General features: G+C 37.4%; 1 protein-coding gene across 10 annotated transcripts in view; it reads right to left on the reverse strand.

Annotated features, from left to right (window-relative positions):
• Window positions 1-23,133, reverse strand: part of CAST (calpastatin) — a 114,201-nt gene that overhangs the window by 80,893 nt on the left and 10,175 nt on the right. For all 10 annotated transcript variants that reach the window (XM_033179056.1, XM_033179060.1, XM_033179059.1 and 7 more), the window contains one exon: window positions 19,802-19,864. In XM_033179056.1, coding sequence (XP_033034947.1) covers window positions 19,802-19,864 — 63 coding nt within the window. The remainder of the gene's footprint in view (window positions 1-19,801; window positions 19,865-23,133) is intronic.

Genomic DNA, 23,133 nt, shown 5'->3' on the forward strand with positions numbered 1-23,133 from the left:
TTTCAATGTGACATAGCTGTCCCAAACTCCAGCTATTAGCTTTTGATCTTAGCTACAATTGAGGAAGGCTATGTTTCAATCCTGGGCTAATTACAGATTCCATTCGCTACATCAAAGCCCACATACTGGACCTCAGTAAAGTAAAGCTCACCTGTAAAGTCTATAAATTGATTCCACTAGTTACAATATGCCAATTAGGATCTGCCAATGAGAATTTAAAAGCTCATATTTTGGCTGTGATGAAACTATTAAGTTAAAAATAATAACTGTTTAAACTTAATATACATGCTGAAAATGACTTACTAATAAATGAAATGGTTTTTAACTTAACGGAGGGTCCCTCAACTTTCTTGTGGGTATGATCTGTTCCCCTAAAGACTGGCTTGCTCTCAGAGCTGCCTGGATTACTTAGTCCACAAAGGACCAATGTAGTTCAGCTGAAGTGAGAGTGGAATATGTAAAATGATCTTTCATTAAATTTTTATCTAACAAGTATTTATTAAGCCCTTTGTTGACATCTGGCACTGAAAATACAACACAAAAGCCTAGAAATGCACCCATATACAGAGCAGACTCCTTACGTTCAGATTGGTAATCAGAGTTTAATTACATGTTGTTTGGCTGATGTACAAGACCTGGCCCCCTTTCTTCATTTGCATCTGACTTCACATATTCATTTGTTCATTTATTCATTGGGAAAACTGTGAGCCTGGTCCTATTCTACGCAATGGGGATATAATGACCAATTAAACAGAAAAAGCTCCTGCTCTCATGGCACTTACATTCCAGTAGAAAGACTCAGCCTTTAAATAAGTCAACAAAAAAACAAGATGACTTCAGAGAGTGGTGAGTCCTGAACAGACTGTGAAACAGGATGAGGTAACAGAGAGTGATTGGCTCAGGGTTGCTTCAGACAGGATGGATGAAGAAGTGACATTTGACTAACACCTGACTGCTGTGTGGAAACCAACCATGTAAGTATGGGATGAGGGAGAGAGGCATTCTAGGTAGACAGGGCAGCACGTGCAAGGGCCCTGAGGTAAGAATGGGCTTGGTAAGCAGGAGGAGCAGAAAGAAGCCAGTGCAGCCAAAGCATGCTGGGTACAGGCATGTATGGTATGAGATGAAACAAAATGCAGGATCAGGATATTTATTCTGAAGTGACGCAGATCCAGAATAGCCCTATAGTCACATGAGTTTGGGATCATCAGTTTCTTCCAGGATCTGGTTTGTTTCCTGGTCTTCTCAGCTTACTGTCTGACCCCCATGAGTCCTCCCTTGCTTCCAGGTGCAAGGTTCTCCACGTCCTCTGGCTTCATGTCACCTTGTGTTTAGTTTTCCTTGTACTTAGTTTTTCCTCACACTCATACTCCTTAACATTAGCATCAGTCCTTAGAAATTCTACCCTGCCATGGACAGATCTCTTAGCTTGCTAGATCTGCATATTCACTAACTAGTGATAGGGCTGGATCCACCCTCAGGACAGAATTCATCTACTCACAGTAAGTTGAAACCCTCAAAACAAGCTCATTTATATATGATATTGCATCATTTCTTGCAAGAAGGCATGAAAAGAATTAGTTGCCTACTTTTTGGTATATCTATTGTAGTTCAGAGAAAAAAATTTTTTACTGAATCAATCAGAACTCGGGTCTTTAAACTTTTCAAAATAACTTTTTTTTTTATTTTTTATTTTTTTTATTTTTTATTATACTTTAAGTTCTAGGGTACATGTGCATAACGTTTATATCATGTATAACTCCCCAATGCAATCCCTCCCTCCTCCCCCCTCCCCATGATAGGCCCCAGTGTGTGATGTTCCCCTTCCCGAGTCCAAGTGATCTCATTGTTCAGTTCCCACCTATGAGTGAGAACATGCGGTGTTTGGTTTTCTCTTCTTGTGATAGTTTGCTAAGAATGATGGTTTCCAGCTGCATCCATGTCCCTACAAAGGACGCAAACTCATCCTTTTTGATGGCTGCATAGTATTCCATGGTGTATATGTGCCACATTTTCTTAATCCAGTCTGTCACAGATGGACATTTGGGTTGATTCCAAGTCTTTGCTATTGTGAATAGTGCCGCAATAAACATACGTGTGCATGTGTCTTTGTAGTAGAGTAATTTATAATCCTTTGAGTATATACCCAGTAGTGGGATGGCTGGGTCATATGGTACATCTAGTTCTAGATCCTTGAGGAATCGCCATACTGTTTTCCATAATGGTTGAACTAGTTTACAATCCCACCAACAGTGTAAAAGTGTTCCTATTTCTCCACATCCTCTCCAACATCTATTGTTTCCTGACTTCTTAATGATTGCCATTCTAACTGGTGTGAGATGGTATCTCATTGTGGTTTTGATTTGCATTTCTCTGATGGCGAGTGATGACGAGCATTTTTTCATGTGTCTGTTGGCTGTATGGATGTCTTCTTTTGAGAAATGTCTGTTCATATCCTTTCCCCACTTTTTGATGGGGTTGTTTGTTTTTTTCTTGTATATTTGTTTGAGTTCTTTGTAGATTCTGGATATTAGCCCTTTGTCAGATGAGTAGGTTGCAAAAATTTTCTCCCATTCTGTAGGTTGCCTGTTCACTCTGATGGTAGTTTCTTTTGCTGTGCAAAAGCTCTTTAGTTTAATGAGATCCCATTTGTCAATTTTGGCTTTTGCTGCCGTTGCTTTTGGTGTTTTAGACATGAAGTCCTTGCCCATGCCTATGTCCTGAATGGTACTACCTAGATTTTCTTCTAGGGTTTTTATGGTATTAGGTCTAACATTTAAGTCTCTAATCCATCTTGAATTAATTTTCGTATAAGGGGTAAGGAAAGGATCCAGTTTCAGCTTTCTACTTGTGGCTAGCCAATTTTCCCAGCACCATTTATTAAATAGGGAATCCTTTCCCCATTTCTTGTTTTTGTCAGGTTTGTCAAAGATCAGATGGCTGTAGATGTGTGGTATTATTTCTGAGGACTCTGTTCTGTTCCACTGGTCTATTTCTCTGTTGTGGTACCAGTACCATGCTGTTTTGGTTACTGTAGCCTTGTAGTATAGTTTGAAGTCAGGTAGCGTGACGCCTCCAGCTTTGTCCTTTTGACCTAGGATTGTCTTGGCAATGCGGGCTCTTTTTTGGTTCCATATGAACTTTAAAGCAGTTTTTTCCAATTCTGTGAAGAAAGTCATTGGTAGCTTGATGGGGATGGCATTGAATCTATAAATAACAATGAAGTTCCAAGAGCCAGGCAAAGAGTTGCTGTGTCATTGTCACCTTAAATATCAGAAAGGGCTCCCTGAGGGAAGCCACATGTTTTACCTTGAGACTTCATGACTCTGTGAAGAAAGGCATCACATTCTCTAGGACAATGGTCCTACCTTAAGATTTATATAGCAAGAGTCCTGTTCTACCAAATGCCAGCTATGAGATCTTAGGCAAGTTTCTGAACATTTCTCAACACCAGTTTTCTGAGTAGGGTGGATAACTCTACTCATACCACAGAAGGTGATTTTGAGGGTTAAATGAGTTACAACATATCCTGAGGTCTGTGACCCACAGGCTGAAAATCCTGGCTCTAAAGAGAGAGACCCAAAGTCCTGGCCCAGGTAGCAATGGAACAGACTGACCTCTGCAGGACAACTCCAGTGAGTCTGATTTTTACGCATAAGAAGACTTAGTGGCTGCTGAAAATTTTCTATGAGTTTTACTATATTTTCAGTTATAAAAATAATAACTTCTTATGGGATAGAAAAATATAATTTTTTGCTTAGAACTAGTTCATGATTCTAATAATGGGATACTGTTAAATTACTTGGAAACAGTTTGATTTTTTTGAGATTTGCTTTTAAGCTTTGTTAGCTTGGACCAGATCAGCCTTTAGAGTATGCGATATTGTGATATAATAAGAAACATATATAGTTATGTGCTGAACAAGGGCATTTCACTCAACAACAGACTGCATTTTCTGTATATGGAACAGTGGTCCCATAAGCTTATAATGGAGCATATACAGAAACTCGATATATGGCACATGATGTTGGCATTGCAGGTCAAGTAGGAGAAATGACTAATATTCGGTCATGATGCTGAGACATTTCGTTTTCCATATGAAAAACTATATCTAAATAAAGCTGTATCTACCATCTAGGTTTTTGTAAGTACACTCTGGCATTTCCACAATGATAAAATTGTATAATGACACATTTCTTAGACTTCATGAAATGTATTTTTCAGGATAAAAACTCTCATAAAATATGTAAGTTTTGACATATTTGTTAAGAATCTACTCCATAACTTAGTAGTTGTCCTATAAAACGGCAAGAAGTATTGTGTTTCTACATGAAAATACATGCTTTATTTGAAAATAGTGTCTAGAGGCCCGGCGTGGTGGCTCAAGCCTGTAATCCCAGCACTTTGGGAGGCCGAGACGGGCAGATCACGAGGTCAGGAGATCGAGACCATCCTGGCTAACACGGTGAAACCCCGTCTCTACTAAAAAATACAAAAAACTAGCCGGGCTAAGTGGCAGGCGCCTATACTCCCAGCTACTCGGGAGGCTGAGGCAGGAGAATGGCATGAACCCGGGAGGCGGAGCTTGCAGTGAGCTGAGATCCGGCCACAGTACTCCAGCCCGGGCCACAGAGCGAGACTCCGCCTCAAAAAAAAAAAAAAAAAAAAGAAAAGAAAAAAAAAAAAGAAAATAGTGTCTAGAAAAAGATTGTCTTTCAAAAGTGTAGGCAGATTCTCCAACACTAGCAACTATAAAACTGTGACTCTTATTTACAAATGTTCTTTTAATACCATAGCTTAAGTGGCGACCAAATCAGTACAAATCACTTTTATTATCAAAAGAAGTATAAAGGTGTGCTACTGCAAGTGCAAAGCAGTAAATATGATATGCTGGCTCCAAAAAAATACTAACTAAGTCATAATGAATAAGCCTTATCATTAACTCTTAACATTACACAGAAATTCACATACTGAGGCCAGGTGCAGTGGCTTATGCCTGTAATTCTAGCACTTTGGGAGGCCGAGGCAGGTGGATCACCTGAGGTCAGGAGTTTGAGACCAGCCTGGCCAACATGGTGAAACCCCATCTCTACTAAAAATAAAAATTAGCTGGGCATGGTGCGTGCCTGTAATCCCAGCTATTCGGGAGGCTGAGGTAGGAGAATCACTTGAACCTGGGAGATGGAGGTTGCAGTAAGCCAACATCGCGCCATTGTATTCCAGCCCAGGTGATAGAGCAAGACTCCATCACAAATAAATAAATAAATAAATAAATAAATTCAGATACTGAATGAAATGTCCGATGTTCTAGGGCCATAATAACACCCACTTTGGTGAGCACACTCCAGTGAGTTTTTCATTGTTGTTGTTGTTGTTTTCTGATTACTCAGTTTCCGTGTGTCATCTCAAGTGGAACCCCTCAAGGTAGTCCAGCTCAAGTCTTTTTAGTCCTGAGGTTGCTGCACTGACCAGGAGTCAGGAAAATATTACTCTTCTAGGGCTCTGCCTCTGCCTTGGCTCTGCTTCCCTCAGAGCCTCATCTCCTACCTACAAAGGGCAAATAGCTATACCTACATCATGGGAATTGGAATGACTGAACTTGCTATAGAATCTTCCTGAATGAAAAGAGGGCATCACACAAGGAAGAAAGAGGGAAATGAAGAAGTAGAGAAAGGAATAACAACAACAAAAAAATGACAACAGAAGTAAGAAAGTCTATGGAGTTGGCCTCCATCTTATAAGACAGACTTCATAATATAGGTAATTTTATGAGTATCAGATACTAGTTAAAAGCACAGACTCTGGAAAGTGATTTCAATTCTGAGTTCTATTATTAAAAAACTGTGTGGCCTTAGATGGGTTATTTAATCAAGCTGTGCCTCAATTTCCTTATCAGGAGAATGAGGCTGCCATAAGGGGCATGTGTGTGCCCACGTGTGCACACAGGTATTTGCATGTGTATATAATGCCAATGTAAGTGTTAGCTATTTTCATCAAATGATCTCTAGTTCTCTACTACCTTTACAGAAAATCTACAAAAAAAAATGCTTACATTATTCTCTTCCTTTCCTGCCAAACTAGTTCTCTCAAGGACATTAATAATGAATATATTAACTAGAAATACCTACAGTTTAAAACAAGATGTAGAAAAAGGCAATGAAAGATTAAGGATATTGTTAATGGTAGAATTTCAGACATCAATAAGCCTTCTAGGAAAATACTATTACATAGTGTCTCCAAAATATACCTACTTGGTAAGATTGTCCCTGCAAGTGTGGGGATGGCGTGTGCATATAAACCTCTTTAAATTGTATGTAACATTTTGGAGGATATTTTTTGTATTCGTACGTGTGTGTAGCTTTCAGAGAAAAGATCACAGTTTCATCAGATTCCAAAAAGAACATGAACTAAAAATATTTCAGTATTCTTGCCCTCCAAGTTGTCTTTGTTCTTAAGCCCTTATTTTCTGTCTATATTTAAGAGGTGCTTTTCTACTCAAACACATGTGTGTGTGCCCCCACCCTCACACACAAGCACACAAAACATACACACATATACACACACACACATAGCAGCAGCAGCCTTGCTCTGAAAGTATCTCTTAGGGGCCCCAAAGTAAAAAAACTCAAATACACAACACTTCTAGACGTCTTTAAGGTCTAAGCAGACACATGCATGGGTACTTTTCTGGTCATTGCTAAAATACTCTTATCTTACTCTTTTATTATCTATGCTGTTTATTGTTCTTTTTCTTCTGGTTTAAAAAATACATTTAAGATAAAGAAAAAGTAGTAAGAAGAAATAATAATTACTTAAAATCCTGTCATCCAAGACAACTAACTTCAGCTTTTTCCTATTTTTATACAAATACAAAAATATGCACAAGATAACATATTGTATATGAATGGAATTGTAATCTTACATTTAGAAAGATTTTTACCTAACGTAAGCATTTCGCCTGTCATTAAATGTTTTTCAAAACATAGTATTAAAAATGACGTTGTTAGTACATCAGTGCCATGATTTTACTTTACTTCCGTACAGGTGTTTCCTTCTTAGTTTGTTATTATAAATAAAGCGATGATAAATATCCGTGAATATAAGTAAGTCAGTCATCATGTACACCTCTGATTATATATTTTGAATACATTCCTAGAATTGGAATTTCTGGGTCAAAAAGGCTTTTATTTATGATGCAGTCACTTGTTCCACATTTCTAAATATAATTTGTTTTAACTAAAGGAAAAGTGTAATCATATTTCTAACATTTTCAAAATTATTGGTGTTTTATTATTCAAAGAAAATTTATATATAAAGTCAAGACCAAACATTTTATCAAAACACACAAACACCTTAACATATACTCATTGAGAAAGAAAACGTCAACAATGTGTGATCACTGCTGAGCCAAGAAATATATTTTACAATAATTTTTTAACACTGTATCACAGCAAGGAATTACCTACTTTTAACCACTGGGTGTCTCCTGAACTATAAGGTTAACACTCAGGCAGATAGCACCGTATCACATCTTAACAAATGTCTAAACTTTCTTACTGGAAGCTGGTAGTAAGAATCCTCACTATCTTAATTCACTAGTCATTCAGCTTTCCATTTCACTAGTGAAATAAGTATATTGTATCAGACTTTACTGAGTCTACTTGCTGTAGTAAGAAAGTAAACAGGAAAAAAAGTGACAAAATTATATTCAGAGAATCAATTTTTATCCCAAGTACTAAGTGAAACCAAAAATGGAATGTGATTATAAGATTGTCTTAGCTTTCAGTTTCCTATAAATAGTTTTCTTCAAAATTGTAGATTTCAGATTTTAGAGTGATGTATTTCTAGAATGGTACTAAAGTCCAAAAATTCTGGTGCTTAAGCTTGAATTAGATCCTTTAGGAATGAGAGGCTTGATGTGCAAAAGAGAGAGCCCAGAAATGCCTACTTTAATGTGAATAACAAACTAGGAGGTCTAGAATCATAATGATTAAGATAAATACATTTTTAGAATTCACTTGTTAGTTCTTTCCAAACAACATCTTTCTTATTTGATGTTTCTTAATTAATAAATGAATTCATTTACCAATAAACAACTAGCAGAGAACAGTACCAATCTGAGACATCTATAGCATGTGAAGTGTCTCAGTCACACTGACAAAGATTCTCTCCTTGACTAAACTCTAATCATGCGCCTCTGAGTTTTTTTCAATTAGGCCTCATTGTTGGACTTCCATGTTCATCTCTGCACTATCCACTCTTACCAAGAATACTGCTATGTTACTTTAGTTAGAATCCTCCATTCTTGATATCCAATAAAGTCCCCTCACCCTCCACCATCTGCCAGGTGAGGTCTGATCACCCACTTGCCTTAAGCAAGAATCCTATAGGTCACTTTTCCCAGAATCCGCCTTATCCCTGATGTTTCCTCTTAATTTTCCATCCACCAATCCCCGACCCTACTCCTGGCTATAAATCCCTACTTTTCTTCATTATATTTGGAGTTAAATATGACCAAAACTTTGAATAACTATAATAGAATGCACTATTTGAGAATGATGTGCATAGAATTAGATTTTTAAAATTAAGGGTGGCTACGGAGTCAATTTTTACAAAAACCCTCTTGGAAAAACCAGCCACTCCTATAATCTCTCCTCCCTTAATGCAAAATTCCCTTGCAGTGGTCCCTACACCTATAGCAATGGTCTGGAATGAAGTCTGCCTTACTATTGTTTAACAAGTATTATGAATATTGCAAAACTTATTTCTTTTTGTGTAAGTAAACACTGACTTCAACTTCATTTTTCATTGATTTATCTGTTGTTCTTTACATAAATCTACATACATTGGAAGAAGAGTCTTCTATGCAGAATCTCCACATACTCAGCACCCTCTCCATCATAATCATAGTACAATGGAAACCTTCTGTTACTCCCTAAAAACAGCTTGGGAGAGAACTGATATTATCCCAGTCACCAATCAGGACCTTGCCTCAGCCCCCATCCCTCTGGAAATATCAGCATTTCAGCCCTGCTGACCCTCCACTTCTTCCTGCACCCCCCACACTGACACAGGGAGCACCCAGCTTCCTCTACCCCTTTGCTTGCTGCTTCAACTTGAGTTATCCTTTCCATTCCCTACATGTAGGCATTTATCAACACTTGATTTTAGTTTCTCCCTCTTCTCTCTCTACACTCTTTTCTTCAATAATTTCAACCAGGAATTTTGGTAGTGAGGTTCAGAGACAGAGATGGAACGGGAGCTTGAGCAATTTCAAAGGAATTGCTTTAAAATAGTTTATGACGAAGATTGAGCTAGTATGTAGTCTAAAGAGGAGCCGTGAAACAAAGAGTAAAAAAATAAAAAGAATAATCAATAGCTCTAAAGGACAAGGTCCTGGGAGAAGCGGGAAGAAATAGGATCAATAACTGGTCCCTCCAACCAAAGCCTCCCACACGGTCCACCAACTCTGAGACTGCAACTCTCTTAGTGTGCTCTACTCCCACAACATGGCTGAGTGAGTTGGTCGGGGGAAAAAGAGGGGTCATTTTAAAAAGAAAAAAAAATGAAAGAAAAAAAGAAATAAAGAAAGAAATGTTGATGTGTGCTAGGCACCATGCTATGCACTCCACAAGAATTATTTCAGTGTTACTCAAAATGTGCTCAAAACATCACTGGCATAAGAGAAGAATCACGTGGAGTGATTGGCAAAAATACTGATTCCTTGGTCCCATCTTGGATCTAAATCAGTCTCTGGAGATGGAGCCTAGGAGTCTGAATTTCTCATACCATCCCCAGGTGATTCTTAGGCACATAAAAAGTTTATAATCACTGCATTATCTCATGTCATATCCTGAAAAATGAGAAACAGAGAATTTTAAATTTGTTTTGGTACTAATACAATGTTCTACACATTTACTAAGCATTCTGTAATGATGATACTTGAAAATAAAAGACTTTGTGAGGTCAATTTGCCATGAGGTTTTGCTTTCACAAATGAACTGTTTTTATAATGTACAAGCCATTATGTATTGTGTTACATGGAAAAATAATATTGATATTACAATAAGAATCATACATATTCAGTCCTTAGATAAGCCAGGTATAATTTCAGGTTATTGTACCTTTTGAACCAGTCATCCCAATATTTTTGAGAAGCTAAGAAAGTGTAAAGAATAAAAAAATTAACTGTAAACATGATATTTCTGGAATAATATTTAATCCATCTGTCCATGAGATTTCTAATGCTTATGATGTGCTGAAGTGAACTGAATATCCATTCCATTCTGTCAATATTTTGTTAGTATTTTATTCTGATTCCACATGCAATAAAGTATAATCTTTCCAGAGACAATTTGATGAGACCTAAGATCTTAGATAGGTTCAGCTCATAAATCTAAAATAAGATAATGAAGGGTATATTATTGTTGTGTGCTATAATGTTGATATATTTATATATTCTCTCATAGAGGCAAAGTGCTCAGTTGTTTTTTTAATACCATTTACTATCCAATGATACATTTTGTATATCACAGATTCTTAATTTAAAGGCATATTATTTTCATATTCTTTTTAAAAAGTACATCCTTAGGTTCTGATAAAACAGCTCATTGAATAGTGATGCATAGGGTCTGGCATGGTGGCTCACGCCTGTAATCCCAGCACTTTGGGAGTCCAAGGCGGACAGATCACCTGAGGTCAGGAGTTCGAGACTATCCTGGGTAACATGGCGAAACCCTGTCTCTACTAAAAATATTTTTTAAAAAATTAGCTGGGCATGGTGGCATGCACCTGTGGTCCCAGCTACTTGGGAGGGTAAGGTAGGAAAATTGCTTGAACCCAGGAGGCAGAGTTTGCAGTGAGCCAAGATTGCGTCACTGCACTCCAGCCTGGGCTATAAAGTGAGACTCTATCTGAAAAAAAAAAAAGGTAGTGATGCAGAGGTCTTTAGTTCTAGCTATTGGCATATGTTTCTGCCTGTTGCATGTTGGTTTTATAACAAAAGTGCTACTGAAGTTAATAAACTATCAAACTTCCCTCATTTTTCAATGGGAAGGTGCTGTGATATATAATCAACCAAAGAATTTGAGCCCCGCCCCATCCCCTAGGTAGACATCAATATGAGACTCACCTTTATTGCCAAACAAGTTCTCTTGACTGACCTAATAATAATAATAAAGTAACGCCAATAATAATAATAACAATAACAGGAGCTAAGATTTAAAGAGCACCTCCTATGTCCCAGGAACTGTTCTAGACACTACATATGGATGGTCTCATTGTTCTTCACATTGACTCTTATGTAAGAACTATTATTATCCTCATTTTACAGATAAGGAATGTGCCCTTAGTGAGGCAAAGTAATCTGCCTAAAGACACAGGGCTAGGAATTAGCAGAGCTAGGAATTAAATCCAGGCATTGGACTCTAAACCCTACACTCAGAAAGTATCATATGCTGCTTCCACAGAAACCACAGATCAATAGCAGGTTAACTGAGCTGTGAGTGTGGCTCGTCAAAGCTTTCACAGCAGATGAGAAAGAAGATGCTCTCACTGTGGTCTCAGAATGGCATAGAGTTTTTGTCCTGAATTTTGTAAATTTTCTAAATTTCTCTCAGAATTCAAAATGAGTTTGTATCTTAGTATGAACAGATTGCTTTAATGTCTATATAATGCCTGGAGTTTTAATTGTAGCTTTGAACTTAAATTCACACAGTGCTCATGAAAACCTATCTGACACATTCCACATAGGAAAATAATTCTAATATCTATGTAAGTAAGTTTTGCTCATAGAAAAACAAGCAGTGACAAACATTATTTCATGATGACTTACAGAGAAAGACAAATGTACCGGGACCACACAGAGAAATCCCACAAAAGAGGTGATGCAAATGCCCTGTGATGATTAATCGTCTCCTACTAATAATCTTCCTGCCCCTCTGTTAAAACCCCTGAGGGGCTGAATGATACACAGAACAGAGTTTAAAGTGAAAAGTCATTTCATAGGTTGCACTCAAAGCAAACTAGAATAGAGGAGCTTGATTCAAAAAGCTGAACACTGTCATTATGAGCCAATTTCAAGAATTCCTGGTATAAAATATTCTCTCTAGAAGTTTCTATTTTTTCATTTTCTCATAGAAGAGAGCAGAACTTAACTAAACACTAAAGGAAGCCCACCAAATGCCAAAAATCTAGGCAGAATCTCCATCCTAATCGAAGCCAATGGAACTATATTGAAAAGCACAATGAGTGAACCACTTGTGTCATGCATCTGAAACAAGCAAGCTTACATCCCTGAAAGACCCCCCTCTCTCCTGAATGCTCAGACTTCACACAGATATGTAGACATCTAGAAAACCTAGCAGTCAAACCTCTTTGGTAGGAGTCCTCATGAGGCAACCTATCTTTATTCCCCATTAGTGCCTCTCTTTCTAACCCAAGTCAAAGGTTCCAAATCCTGGAAACCAACTAACTAGAAATCTGGTGGGTTCAGTAGAGTGGGCAGGGCGTGGGAGGATGGGTTGCGCGCAGGGTGTGGCAGTAGGAATGCTGTACCTGGGGGAGTAGTTGTCCTAAGTACAAAGTGGCCTTCTTGGGGATGGAGGTAAAAAGAGCCCCATTAGCAGCCCATGCTAAAAAATGTAGTTCTTCCCTGCATCTCATTTCATACAGTGGATGTTCTGTAATGAATGAAAGTCCACTAGGTAGTGGGGATTTTACCAGCATTGTGCATATTCACCTGCCCAACAGCTATAGATCTGAGGAGATTTAGTTAGCATGGACATGAACAGAAAGCAGGGCTAAGAACGATGTGCTCATCACACCTGACAAACTCTAGGAGTAGGTCAAGCTCTCCTTAAAAATGAGTCAAAAAAAATGAGTCACCAGAAATAAATTTTGCCTCTCAAAATCATCAGAGAGAAAGGCAGAGGGCACCATTACCCTGAAGACTGAAAAAGACAGATCTCATAAGATGATACACATTAAGAAGAAAATTCAGACAAAAGTGTGCATCCTTGACAGGAAACAAGATGGTATTACCTTCATGAAATGGAGTAAAGAGCTACAGATTGAGATGGAAAGATAATGGAGTGAGACAAAGAGAAAAGAGAGCATAAGAAGGGGGCACAAAGAAACCAATAACCAAAATCAAAATTTAAACCTGTATTAGAAGTTCCAAAGAGCAGAATTTAGAAATAAAATATGTGGCGGGCAAACTTCAGAACTCTTCCAGAGTGCAAAGGTAAATGTCAACAAAAGAAAATTGTGAGGCAGATGATTAGCGAATGTCTAATGTCAGAATTACAGCAGTCTCTCTTATCTGCAGGGGATATATTCGAAGATTCCCCAGTGGATGCCTGAAACTGCAAATAGTGCTGAGCCCTGTACTCACTATGGTTTTTCCTACACATACATACCTATAATAAAGTTTAATTTCTAAAATAGGCACAGTAAGAGATTAATAACAATAACTAACACTAAAATACAACAATTATAGCAATATACTGTAATAAAAGTTACATGGATGGGGTCTCTCTCTCTCTCTCTCTCAAAATATCTCATTGTATTGTACCGTGGATAACTGAAATCATGAAAAGTGAAACAGTTGATAAAGAGGAACTATTGAATATGTATGTTTAAGAAGAAACAAGGGAAACTGAAATAAGAGCAACAATTAAAGAAATAACTAAATAACAGACATTCCAAGACAAATTCATAAAGAAAAACACATATTAATATATAGGCACATCCTGGCAGTATTTTTAAATTGTAAAAACAAAAGAAAAAAAATCTTGCACCAAGGCGAGAAAAATAAGCTTCCTAAAAAGTAAGTCAAAAGTAGGCTGCCTCAGACATCTCTGTAGCACAAAAAGTCAGAAAACCATGAAGCAATAGATACAGAATTTTGAGGAACAAAACTGTGACCCGAGAATGTTGTACAATTTTGTATTGATTGACTTCCTTGTGTGTCGCCAACGAGAAATCATGTTTACATTCACACACACTCAGAAAATCATCATTGTGCTCCCTCCCTGAAAAAATTATCTTAGAAAATAATCAATGAAACAATAAATGAAAATTTCAAATGAAAAAATGGGGAAACCAGAGTTGAAAAGAAACTTGTAACTTCCCAGAGTCAGTTTAGCCTCCCCAGTCAGACACCCAGTGCGAGCCTCTAGTGGCCACTTGGGGCTGGATCTCCCGGTGAGCCAGGCATGACTGCCTCGGTGCAGCTTTTCAGCTTAGCTTTTCTTGGCACTAAGACATGAGCTTGTGCAGCCACAATCAACTCCCCGCAATTAATATGAACTCTCTTGTCATGACACATAAAATGATGTTAAAATAATGTTTGCTGCAGTACTCTTCTAGAACTTGCTAATGACAGCTAAATCACTTGTGGAAACACTGTCACAAATTACTTCTTGAATAAGAAGTAAATTTCTCTCCCCTTCAAAGAGCACAAAATAATGACCATTAAATGCCATATTGAATGCCAAGGTACCTGAATAACGGTTTTCTACATACTTAAATGCCACACACACTGGTGGGTCCTTTTTTAATTGGAAAAGATTTATCTATCACAAAGCACATGATTTATCATTTTCAGACTATAATGATGTTCCTTTGCTATTTCTGCTTAAAAATCAAGATATGCAGCGTTTCACTAAACAAAATACGCATACACAGAAAAAAGATGCAGGAAAATACACCAAGATGTATATCATGCCCATCTCTTTAGGTGCTGGAATCCTAGATGAGGGTGTTTATTTTCTTTTTTTCTTTTTTTCTTTTTTTCTTTTTTTCTTTTTTTTTTGACACAGAGTCTCACTCTGTTGCCCAGGCTGGAGTGCAGTGGTGCAATCTCAGCTCACTGCAACCTCTGCTCCCAGGTTCAAGCAATTCTCCTGCCTCAGCCTCCCAAATAGCTGGGACTACAGGCGCCCACCACTATGCCCGGCTAATTTTTGCATTTTTAGTAGAGTCAGGGTTTCACCATATTGGCCAGGCTGGTTTAGAACTCCTGACCTGCTGATCTGCCTGCCTCAGCCTCCCAAAGTGCTGGGATTACAGGCGTGAGCCACCACACCTGGCCAAGGGTGTTTATTTTCTTTAAATTCTCTGGTACTTTCTAAATGTTTTTCAATAATTATATTTTGGCTGCACAATAATTAAAAAGTACTAAAATTGGCATATATAATATTTATAAATACATGACATCATGATAATTTAAGAATATACACACAATTTTAGAGCAGTAGTTAGTGAAGTGGTAAGACTCAGGGTAATATTGTTTTTCACAAGTATGTATTACTTTTGTGATAAAAAAAAGTCTAACTTTATTAAAAGAAAAAAGTTTAAAAAACGTTTGAGTCATTCAACATTGAATTCGTGCATTTTAGAAGGAAGAAAGGTAAATACTGAGGAAAAGCATGCCACCAATGCCATTAGAGTAAGGAGAATGTAACAAACATCTTTTCCTTCAAGGCAGAATTTGCATTCTCTTTCGTGTCTTCTTTCCTTTACTCATAAAAATAAATCCATTGTTAAATTTGAAGCTTTTAAAATTGGCTCTCTGAGATCATGCCCGTTTTATACTTTAAATTCCATTCCCCAGGACTTTACTGAAATATGTTGCCAAAAGATTCACACTCCCCCAGTGTGGCCAGATGTGTCAGTTACATCCTTTAAATAGATTTGATTGCAGGTTTGGAAAGACTTATTTGTTCTACTGTATTTAAAGTTGCTGATGTTAAGTGTTTTCATTTTCCTTTTTCCTCCTCTCTGGTTACTTTATCTTTGGTTTGTTAGTCCATGAAACTTTTGGCCCTATAATTCATCTCCATCTGAGAAAAAACTGAAAACTTCGTAACAATTGGTATATACAAGCAAACATAAATAAATTCGCACAGACACTTACCTTACCCTGTCCTCAAGTATTTGTACTTCAAATGAAGCATGATAAATGATATACTAGTTTCAACATTCTATTAAAATTGCTGTAGGTAGCTGGGCGTGGTGGCTCACACCTGTAATCCTAGCACTTTGGGAGGTGGGAAGATTACTTGAGCCTGGGGAGGTCGAAGCTGCAGGGAGCCATGATCACGCTACTGCACTCCAGCATGGGCAACAGAGTAAGACCCCATCTCAAAAAAATAAAAATAAAAATAAAATTGCTGCAGGTATCTTAGGATCACTTAAAGGTTGTGTCGGGGTAATATTCCGAAGAAAAATAACTATTGACAAATAGCAAGGGAGAAAGAGCTCTGAAATTCACATGGCTACATTCATCTCCATGTCTGTTCTGTTTTGTTTGCTTGTTTGAGACAGAGTCTTGCTCTGTCGCCCAGGCTGGAGTGCAGTGACATAATCTCAGCTCACTGTAACCTCAACCTCCTGGGTTCAGGCGATTCTCCTGCCTCAGCCTCCCGAGTAGCTGGGACTATGGGTGCATGCCACCATGCCTGGCACATTTTTTTTTTTTTTGGTATTTTTAGTAGAGACAAGGTTTCATCATGTTAGCAAGGATGGTCTCGATCCCCTGACCTTGTGATCCGCCCGCCTCAGCATCCCAAAGTGCTGGGATTACAGGCGTGAGCCACCGCATCTGGCCTTCCATGTATTTTTACATATGGCAATATAGTGGTGGTTCTCACCTAACCCTCATCAATTTTTTCTTCTGGTTATATCCTCCCAAAGTCCTCCTCTGTGCCCTTTTCTGGCATCTCTAATTGAAATGCAGCAGAATAATAAAAAGAGAAGAAAAAACTGTGAAGAAGTACCCCTAACATAGAAAGCAAATTTTCTTTTTTTTTTTTTTTTTTGAGGCGGAGTCTCGCTCTGCCGCCCAGGCTGGAGTGCTGTGGCCGATCTCGGCTCACTGCAAGCTCCGCCTCCCGGGTTCACGCCATTCTCCTGCCTCAGCCTCCTGAGTAGCTGGGACTACAGGCAGAAAGCAAATTTTCAAACTGATTTTGTTTCAAAGGCCCTGATTTGTCCTCAGAGGACTAACCAGTATATTTGCATATGCTTGGGGACGGTAAGTTATTTAACATGTCAGGTATATGCCAGTTTGAAAATGGATTACTAAAATCCAAACTAAGCTTCTTAATCTCACGTTTTGGTCAACAGAGCAGTAGGTAAGAAAATATTTGGGAGAAATAATCAGTTTCAGGAAGTCTTTCTCGGGTAATTTTGAGAAGAAAAGGGGATGGCAATAAACTGTGGATGGTAGGCAGGACAGATAACAAACTCAGATTGTTCATGGTTTTATAGTCGTGAACATCAAGGCTAACATAATGCCTAAAGTGGGACAGTTTCCTCGAACTGTCTCCAGGACACAATATCTCATCAATGACTTATTTGCGCATAACATAAAGAATGAGGCCCTTTGAGGCAGACCATTTTGGAAACATACCCTGACTACCAAGTATATCCATCCCCATGCTTGGCCACCTTAACAAATACATACGGGTAGAATTTAAGGAGAGAGAAGAGCTCTAGGAACCTCTTCTAGTTTTGAGCGCTGCCCAATTCACAAATCATTCTTTGCTCTAACAAATTCTGTTAAATTTATTTTGTCTAAAGTCATGATTTAAGCTATGGGGACAGAGCAAAGTCTCTATCCCCTTTTTGCTTCTGCTGGTTGGGACAGAGTCGAAACACTGATTATGTCCAGGCTCTGGCACAAGGGCAGGAGTCATGAATGTGAATTTACCAGAAATATAATAAAACAATGTCAGAATTGCTATGCCAATAAGGAGAAGAAAAATCCCGTTCCTTCATTAAAGTAAAAGTTCAGCCTTTCAATGTTTTAAATCAAAGTAAAGTCTACCTCTTATAACTGGGCTTCTTAACAGTGTTTTCCTTTCTAAACCTTTTATAAATATGGAGATGACAGACATTATAATCCAGACATTAAAGAGTTAACTATGTGTCATCACTTGTTACATACCAATAACGCCAGTACATCCTGTATATTCAAGCTGTAATATTAAGTTTCCAAGTTATAATTGGCAAGAATGACCAAATTAGTATTGGCTTTGTATCCACTTGACCATATTGGAAAAGAAAACTTCCTTTTTAGGCAAATAACCTTGATTAACATTAATAGAGAGTAACATCCAAAAACATTATTTACTGGTCTGGAGAATAAAGGAACACTATGGTTTTCAATCAGGAAGTGTTCAATATTTGCTTAATATTAATTTGATAGATAACCTATCTGGAAATATATTTAAAGGGTAGGGTTGATAAATGAGTTAAATGATACTAGGTAGATTTTCTTTTCTTTTCTTTTCTTTTCCTTTTTTTTTTTTTTTTTTAGATGGAGTCTCGTTCTATCACCCAGCTGGAGTGCAGTGGTGCGATCTCGGCTCACTGCAACATTTGCCTCCCGGGTTCACGCGATTCTCCTGCCTCAGCCTCCTGAGTAGCTGGAATTACAGGCACATACCACCACGCCCAGCTAATTTTCTGTATTTTTAGTAAAGACGGGGTTTCACTATGTTGGCCAGACTGGTCTTGAACTCCTGACTTCATGATCCGCCCACCTCGGCCTCCCAAAGTGCTGGGATTACAGGTGTGAGCCACCGCGCCCGGCTGACACTAGGTGGTAGATTTACATGCTGGGAAAAGGAAAAAATTGTGTGTGTGTATGTGTGTGTGTGTGTTTTAAATGGAAATGTATCTTTTATTAATTTAACCAGGAAACAGGATGAAATCTTAATATGTTTACTTCTACTTTCTATTTTTAAAGAATCATTTGCCTTTCATGGCTATAAATAATTCACTGAAATCTTGTTTGGTAAGAAACAATCTAAATTACATTTTCATGGGTACTGGTAAACAATGATAGAAAATGGAGGTATAAACTTTAGTACAGAATGCATAGCAGGTTCTAGCCATAGCAGCCTCCTTACATATTGACTACTTTGAAACTGCAGAAAATAAGCAGAAAGAAGAACTAAATTTCAGGAAAATACCTGATTAATGTTGATAATATAGAGAAAAATCAAATGATCACTTGATGTTTTCTAAATTTCCATATATCTTTTAGAACCTGGCTATATGACGTTTACAAGTTAGAAACGACTCAATTTCTACTGGATAAAGATGAATATATTATCCAGTTATATTGAGATTTAACACATAAAGAGCAGGTAAAGGAAGGCAAATCTTGTACCCTTTGGAAGGGCAGAAATTTCACATGACTCTTCCATAGAGAAGCAGGTCATTCTTAACAGTGCAAAGAATGGTATGTCATTCAGTGAAAGAAGATACAGCCTCAAAGAAAACCCATCTCAAAGTGGGGAGATTTGGTTTTACTAGTTTTCCATAGAATCTATGCAAATTAAATAGTTATCTCTTCCTTTTGTTTATGAATCTGAAGGACTGGTTAATCTGGTTTTCCCTGTCCTCCTTGCATGGCTTATGTCATAAAAAAAAAGATTTTTCTTTCTACTACAGCATGTGTTTTCCCTTCTACACTTGACATGTTCACCAACAAAACAATTTGGATTCTCCAATTCCTATAGGGAAAACACCCTAAGCAATAGTACCTTTAGTAATAGTTCTATTACTAAAGGGAAAGTATTCATACAAGCTCTATTTCCAGGAACAACTTTTTAAATTGATTTTTAGTGATTTCTCTCTCTATTCTTGAATCAAAACTTGGTTAAATCAAAATTTCCCAATATTAAGCAAAGTAGAAGCTCTTCGCTACATCATTATTTAATATTTCAAGGCATATTTCACAGTTTAAAAGCAAGAGAAAATGAAAGCCCAGTATTGTGGAAATTACCTCATCTGATCCTTTCTTTTCTCCTGGTTTGGAAGGCGATTCCCTGGTTTTTTCACTGACATGCTATAAAAAAGTAAAAAATAATGCTTAATAAAAGAAGATGACACAGATGATAGTAACTTTAATCCCCAAAGCCTAAATGCATACCCTTAAAAAAAAAAAAAAAAAAAAAAAAAAAAAGGACCACTTTAATCTTCCTCCTGAGAATGCTGGTAATTCACACCAATGTAGGTGGCTTTCAAAAATCAAGGGATGCTACAGACATTCATTGGGATCCAGAAGGTCAGTCTGTAATTAACTAGATGCAGAGCTGATGGTGATGCCAAGGCGGCATCTTATCTCCTAAAAAATGCCTCACGAATTTTAAGCTCAAGTTTTCAGCATGGTAGACATCTCATTCATCAAGGAGATGAGATCTCTAAGAACCATGTTTCATCTGAAGCCATACTTAAGGCTCAGTTCAGCAGGGACTCAAGAGTCCTCCAAGGGAATTCCCTAGAGTTCTTCCACATATTCACCAATGCAGAAAGATAAAACCTGAAGGACAAAGACCATACCTGCAACTTCTTCTATGTATTATGGCTTTAAGATTTCATTATGTCTATAAACAGAATTATTTTTCTTACTAGGACACTGAGGATAAATGCAATTTTTAAAAGTGTTATTTTATTTTTAATTAACACATAACAATGGTACATATTTATGGGGTACAAGGTGATGTTTTGAATGTACATTGGGTAATGATCAAATCAGGGTAATTACTAAATCTATCGCCTCAAACAGTCATCATTTCTTTGTGGTAAGGACATTCAAAATCCTAGTTATTTTGAAGCGTATAATACATTACTGTTAACTATAGTCACCTACTGTACAATAGAACAACAGATCTTATTCCTCGTAACTAACTATCTTTATACCTATTGATCAAACTCTCCCTAATGCAAATATTTTTACGTGGGGCATAAAAGCTTCAAGTAGCTTACATATTCATTTGTTTTGGCAATAAGGTAAAATAAGCCAAACTTCACTGAAATTATCTGAGAAATGAAAAAATAGTTATATGTTCCTGAATAGGAGGTACAAAGAATTATTTCATTTCTGTCACACTGTGGGATGTTCAAGAAAGTGAGCAAAATATGAAAAAACAAAAGCTTACCATTGAATTCAATCCTAATCACCCCCAATTGAATCAAAATATAAAATGCTATTATGTTCCCTAAAGCAGAATAATAACCTGGATATGTACGTCAGTGAAATTATTTGAATTAAGAAGAATGATAATAATAATAATTTATATTATTATATACAAGGCACTTCCATATAGTCTTATTTGATACAAAAAAAGAAGCTCATGTTGTTTCATAAATGAGAAAACTAAGAATAATAGTGATTTGATGGTGTTTACAAGGAAACATTACTGGTAAGTGGGAAAAGGTCACAAAACAGCCTTTCTGACTAAAATCTGTTGTTTGCCATTAGAACATGCTAAATGGAATTAGATAATGTTTTCTTTAATCATATCAACAGATATGCTACTAAAAATTGCCAAGGAATACCAGAACCTGTGGCTGAACTCCTTTCTTAATAGTGTTTTGTATGAACAACTAGCCATAAGGCACATTCATGAATGTACAATTCTTACCCAGAAGAAACACTCTCATAGATCAGTGATTGGAATCCCACTGAAAAGCAGCCAGGGTGCAATAGCTTGGTGAAACCCTCTACAGGGCTTCTTTTTCCTATACATCCTAGTCAAGGGTTTGTTTATACAGAGCTGAGGGCAATCAGTCTTGAATAATTAAATGAATCTTTTAAAAATGAACCATTTTAAAGCCCACTTAGATATCATGGCTATATGGCAATTGATAAATATTAGAATAATTGGTGAGCAAAAAATTTGTAAAAGCCAGACTTGAAGGGGAAATATTACTTATCTCTGTTAAAGTAAATAAGGGGGCCATTAGCCTGAGGTAGTCTCTGTCCTCGGATACCTTACTAAGGACACTGAAACTTAACTTGAAGGCATTTCTTGTAAATGGTTTAAAACAAAACAAAAATGAGCCTCAGCCAATCATAACCAGCCAACCAGCTGACTGGTTATATAACTACAAACCTCTCATCAGACCATACCTAAATAAGACAAATGCCTAGTTGTAGCCTATCAAGTAATTTCTTCGCTTTGCTTCCACATGCAGCTATAAAAGCTTGCTGCTCATGCTGCTGGAGTGTACTGAGCTCTCTGAACCACCTTTCATTTTCAGTACTGCCCAATTCATAAATCATCCTTTGCTCAGATAAGCTCTGTTAAATTTGCCTAAAGGTTTTCTTTAAACATCTCTAGAAAATTCGTTCTACAAAGACAGAGATTACTAAATCTGTCTCCCTCCAGAACTGGCAATTTTAGAACCATGATACCACATTCATAATCTGTAATTCATATTTTTTCAGATTACATAATATAAGTAATAACAATAATAGCCACTGTTTTATTGGGTGTTTACTATTTTGAGTGCCTCATTTACTTGTCAAGAGGTGCAATTATTCCATTTTACAAATGAAAAAACTTTAAAAGGTGACTTGCTCTTGTCTGGTACAAGGTTCCATGCTCTCCACAGGTTCTCACTCTGCTTTCTGCTCATGTGGCAAATATGTATCATAATTTATTACCCCACAGTAAATGCATGTACAGCCTTTTCTCCCTTAAAATAGCAACTTAAAGTAACAACTTTAAAATTATGTGCTATAAGCATTGTTATTTTCCGACTTCAAAAGAAAAAGTTGCTCACAATAGAAAGCTATTTTAAAATACACAAAAGTATAATGACATAAATAAAAATCACTTATAATAAAAGGCCAACTTTTTTAGAACTTCATGAATTATATTTTTCTAGTTCTTTTTTTTTTTCTCTTTTCTTTTTTGAGACTGAGTCTCACTCTGTCACCCAGGCTGGAGAGCAGTGGTGCGATCTCAGCTTACTGCAACATCCACCTTCTGAGCTCGAGCTATTCTCGTGCCTCAACCTCCCAAGTAGCTGGGATTATAGGCATGTACCACCATATCCGGCTAATTTTTATATTTTTAGTAGAGATAGGGTTTTGCCCATCTCTGTTGGTCAGGCTGGTCTTGAACTCCTGACGTCAGGTGATTCACCTGCCTCGGCCTCCCAAATCCCTGTAGTGTTGGGATTACAGGTGTGAGCCACTGCTCCCGGCCCAGTTCCTATTTTAAGCCCAGCTTTTCATCATGAAAAATTTCCAACAGACAGAAAAGTTGAAAGAATAATACAATGAATGCACATATTCCCCCCACTCAGATTTCAACAACGATTAAC

This window comes from Trachypithecus francoisi, unplaced genomic scaffold, assembly GCF_009764315.1.
Source record: "Trachypithecus francoisi isolate TF-2019V2 unplaced genomic scaffold, Tfra_2.0 Lachesis_group2, whole genome shotgun sequence".
In the NCBI taxonomy this organism is placed as follows: domain Eukaryota; kingdom Metazoa; phylum Chordata; class Mammalia; order Primates; family Cercopithecidae; genus Trachypithecus; species Trachypithecus francoisi.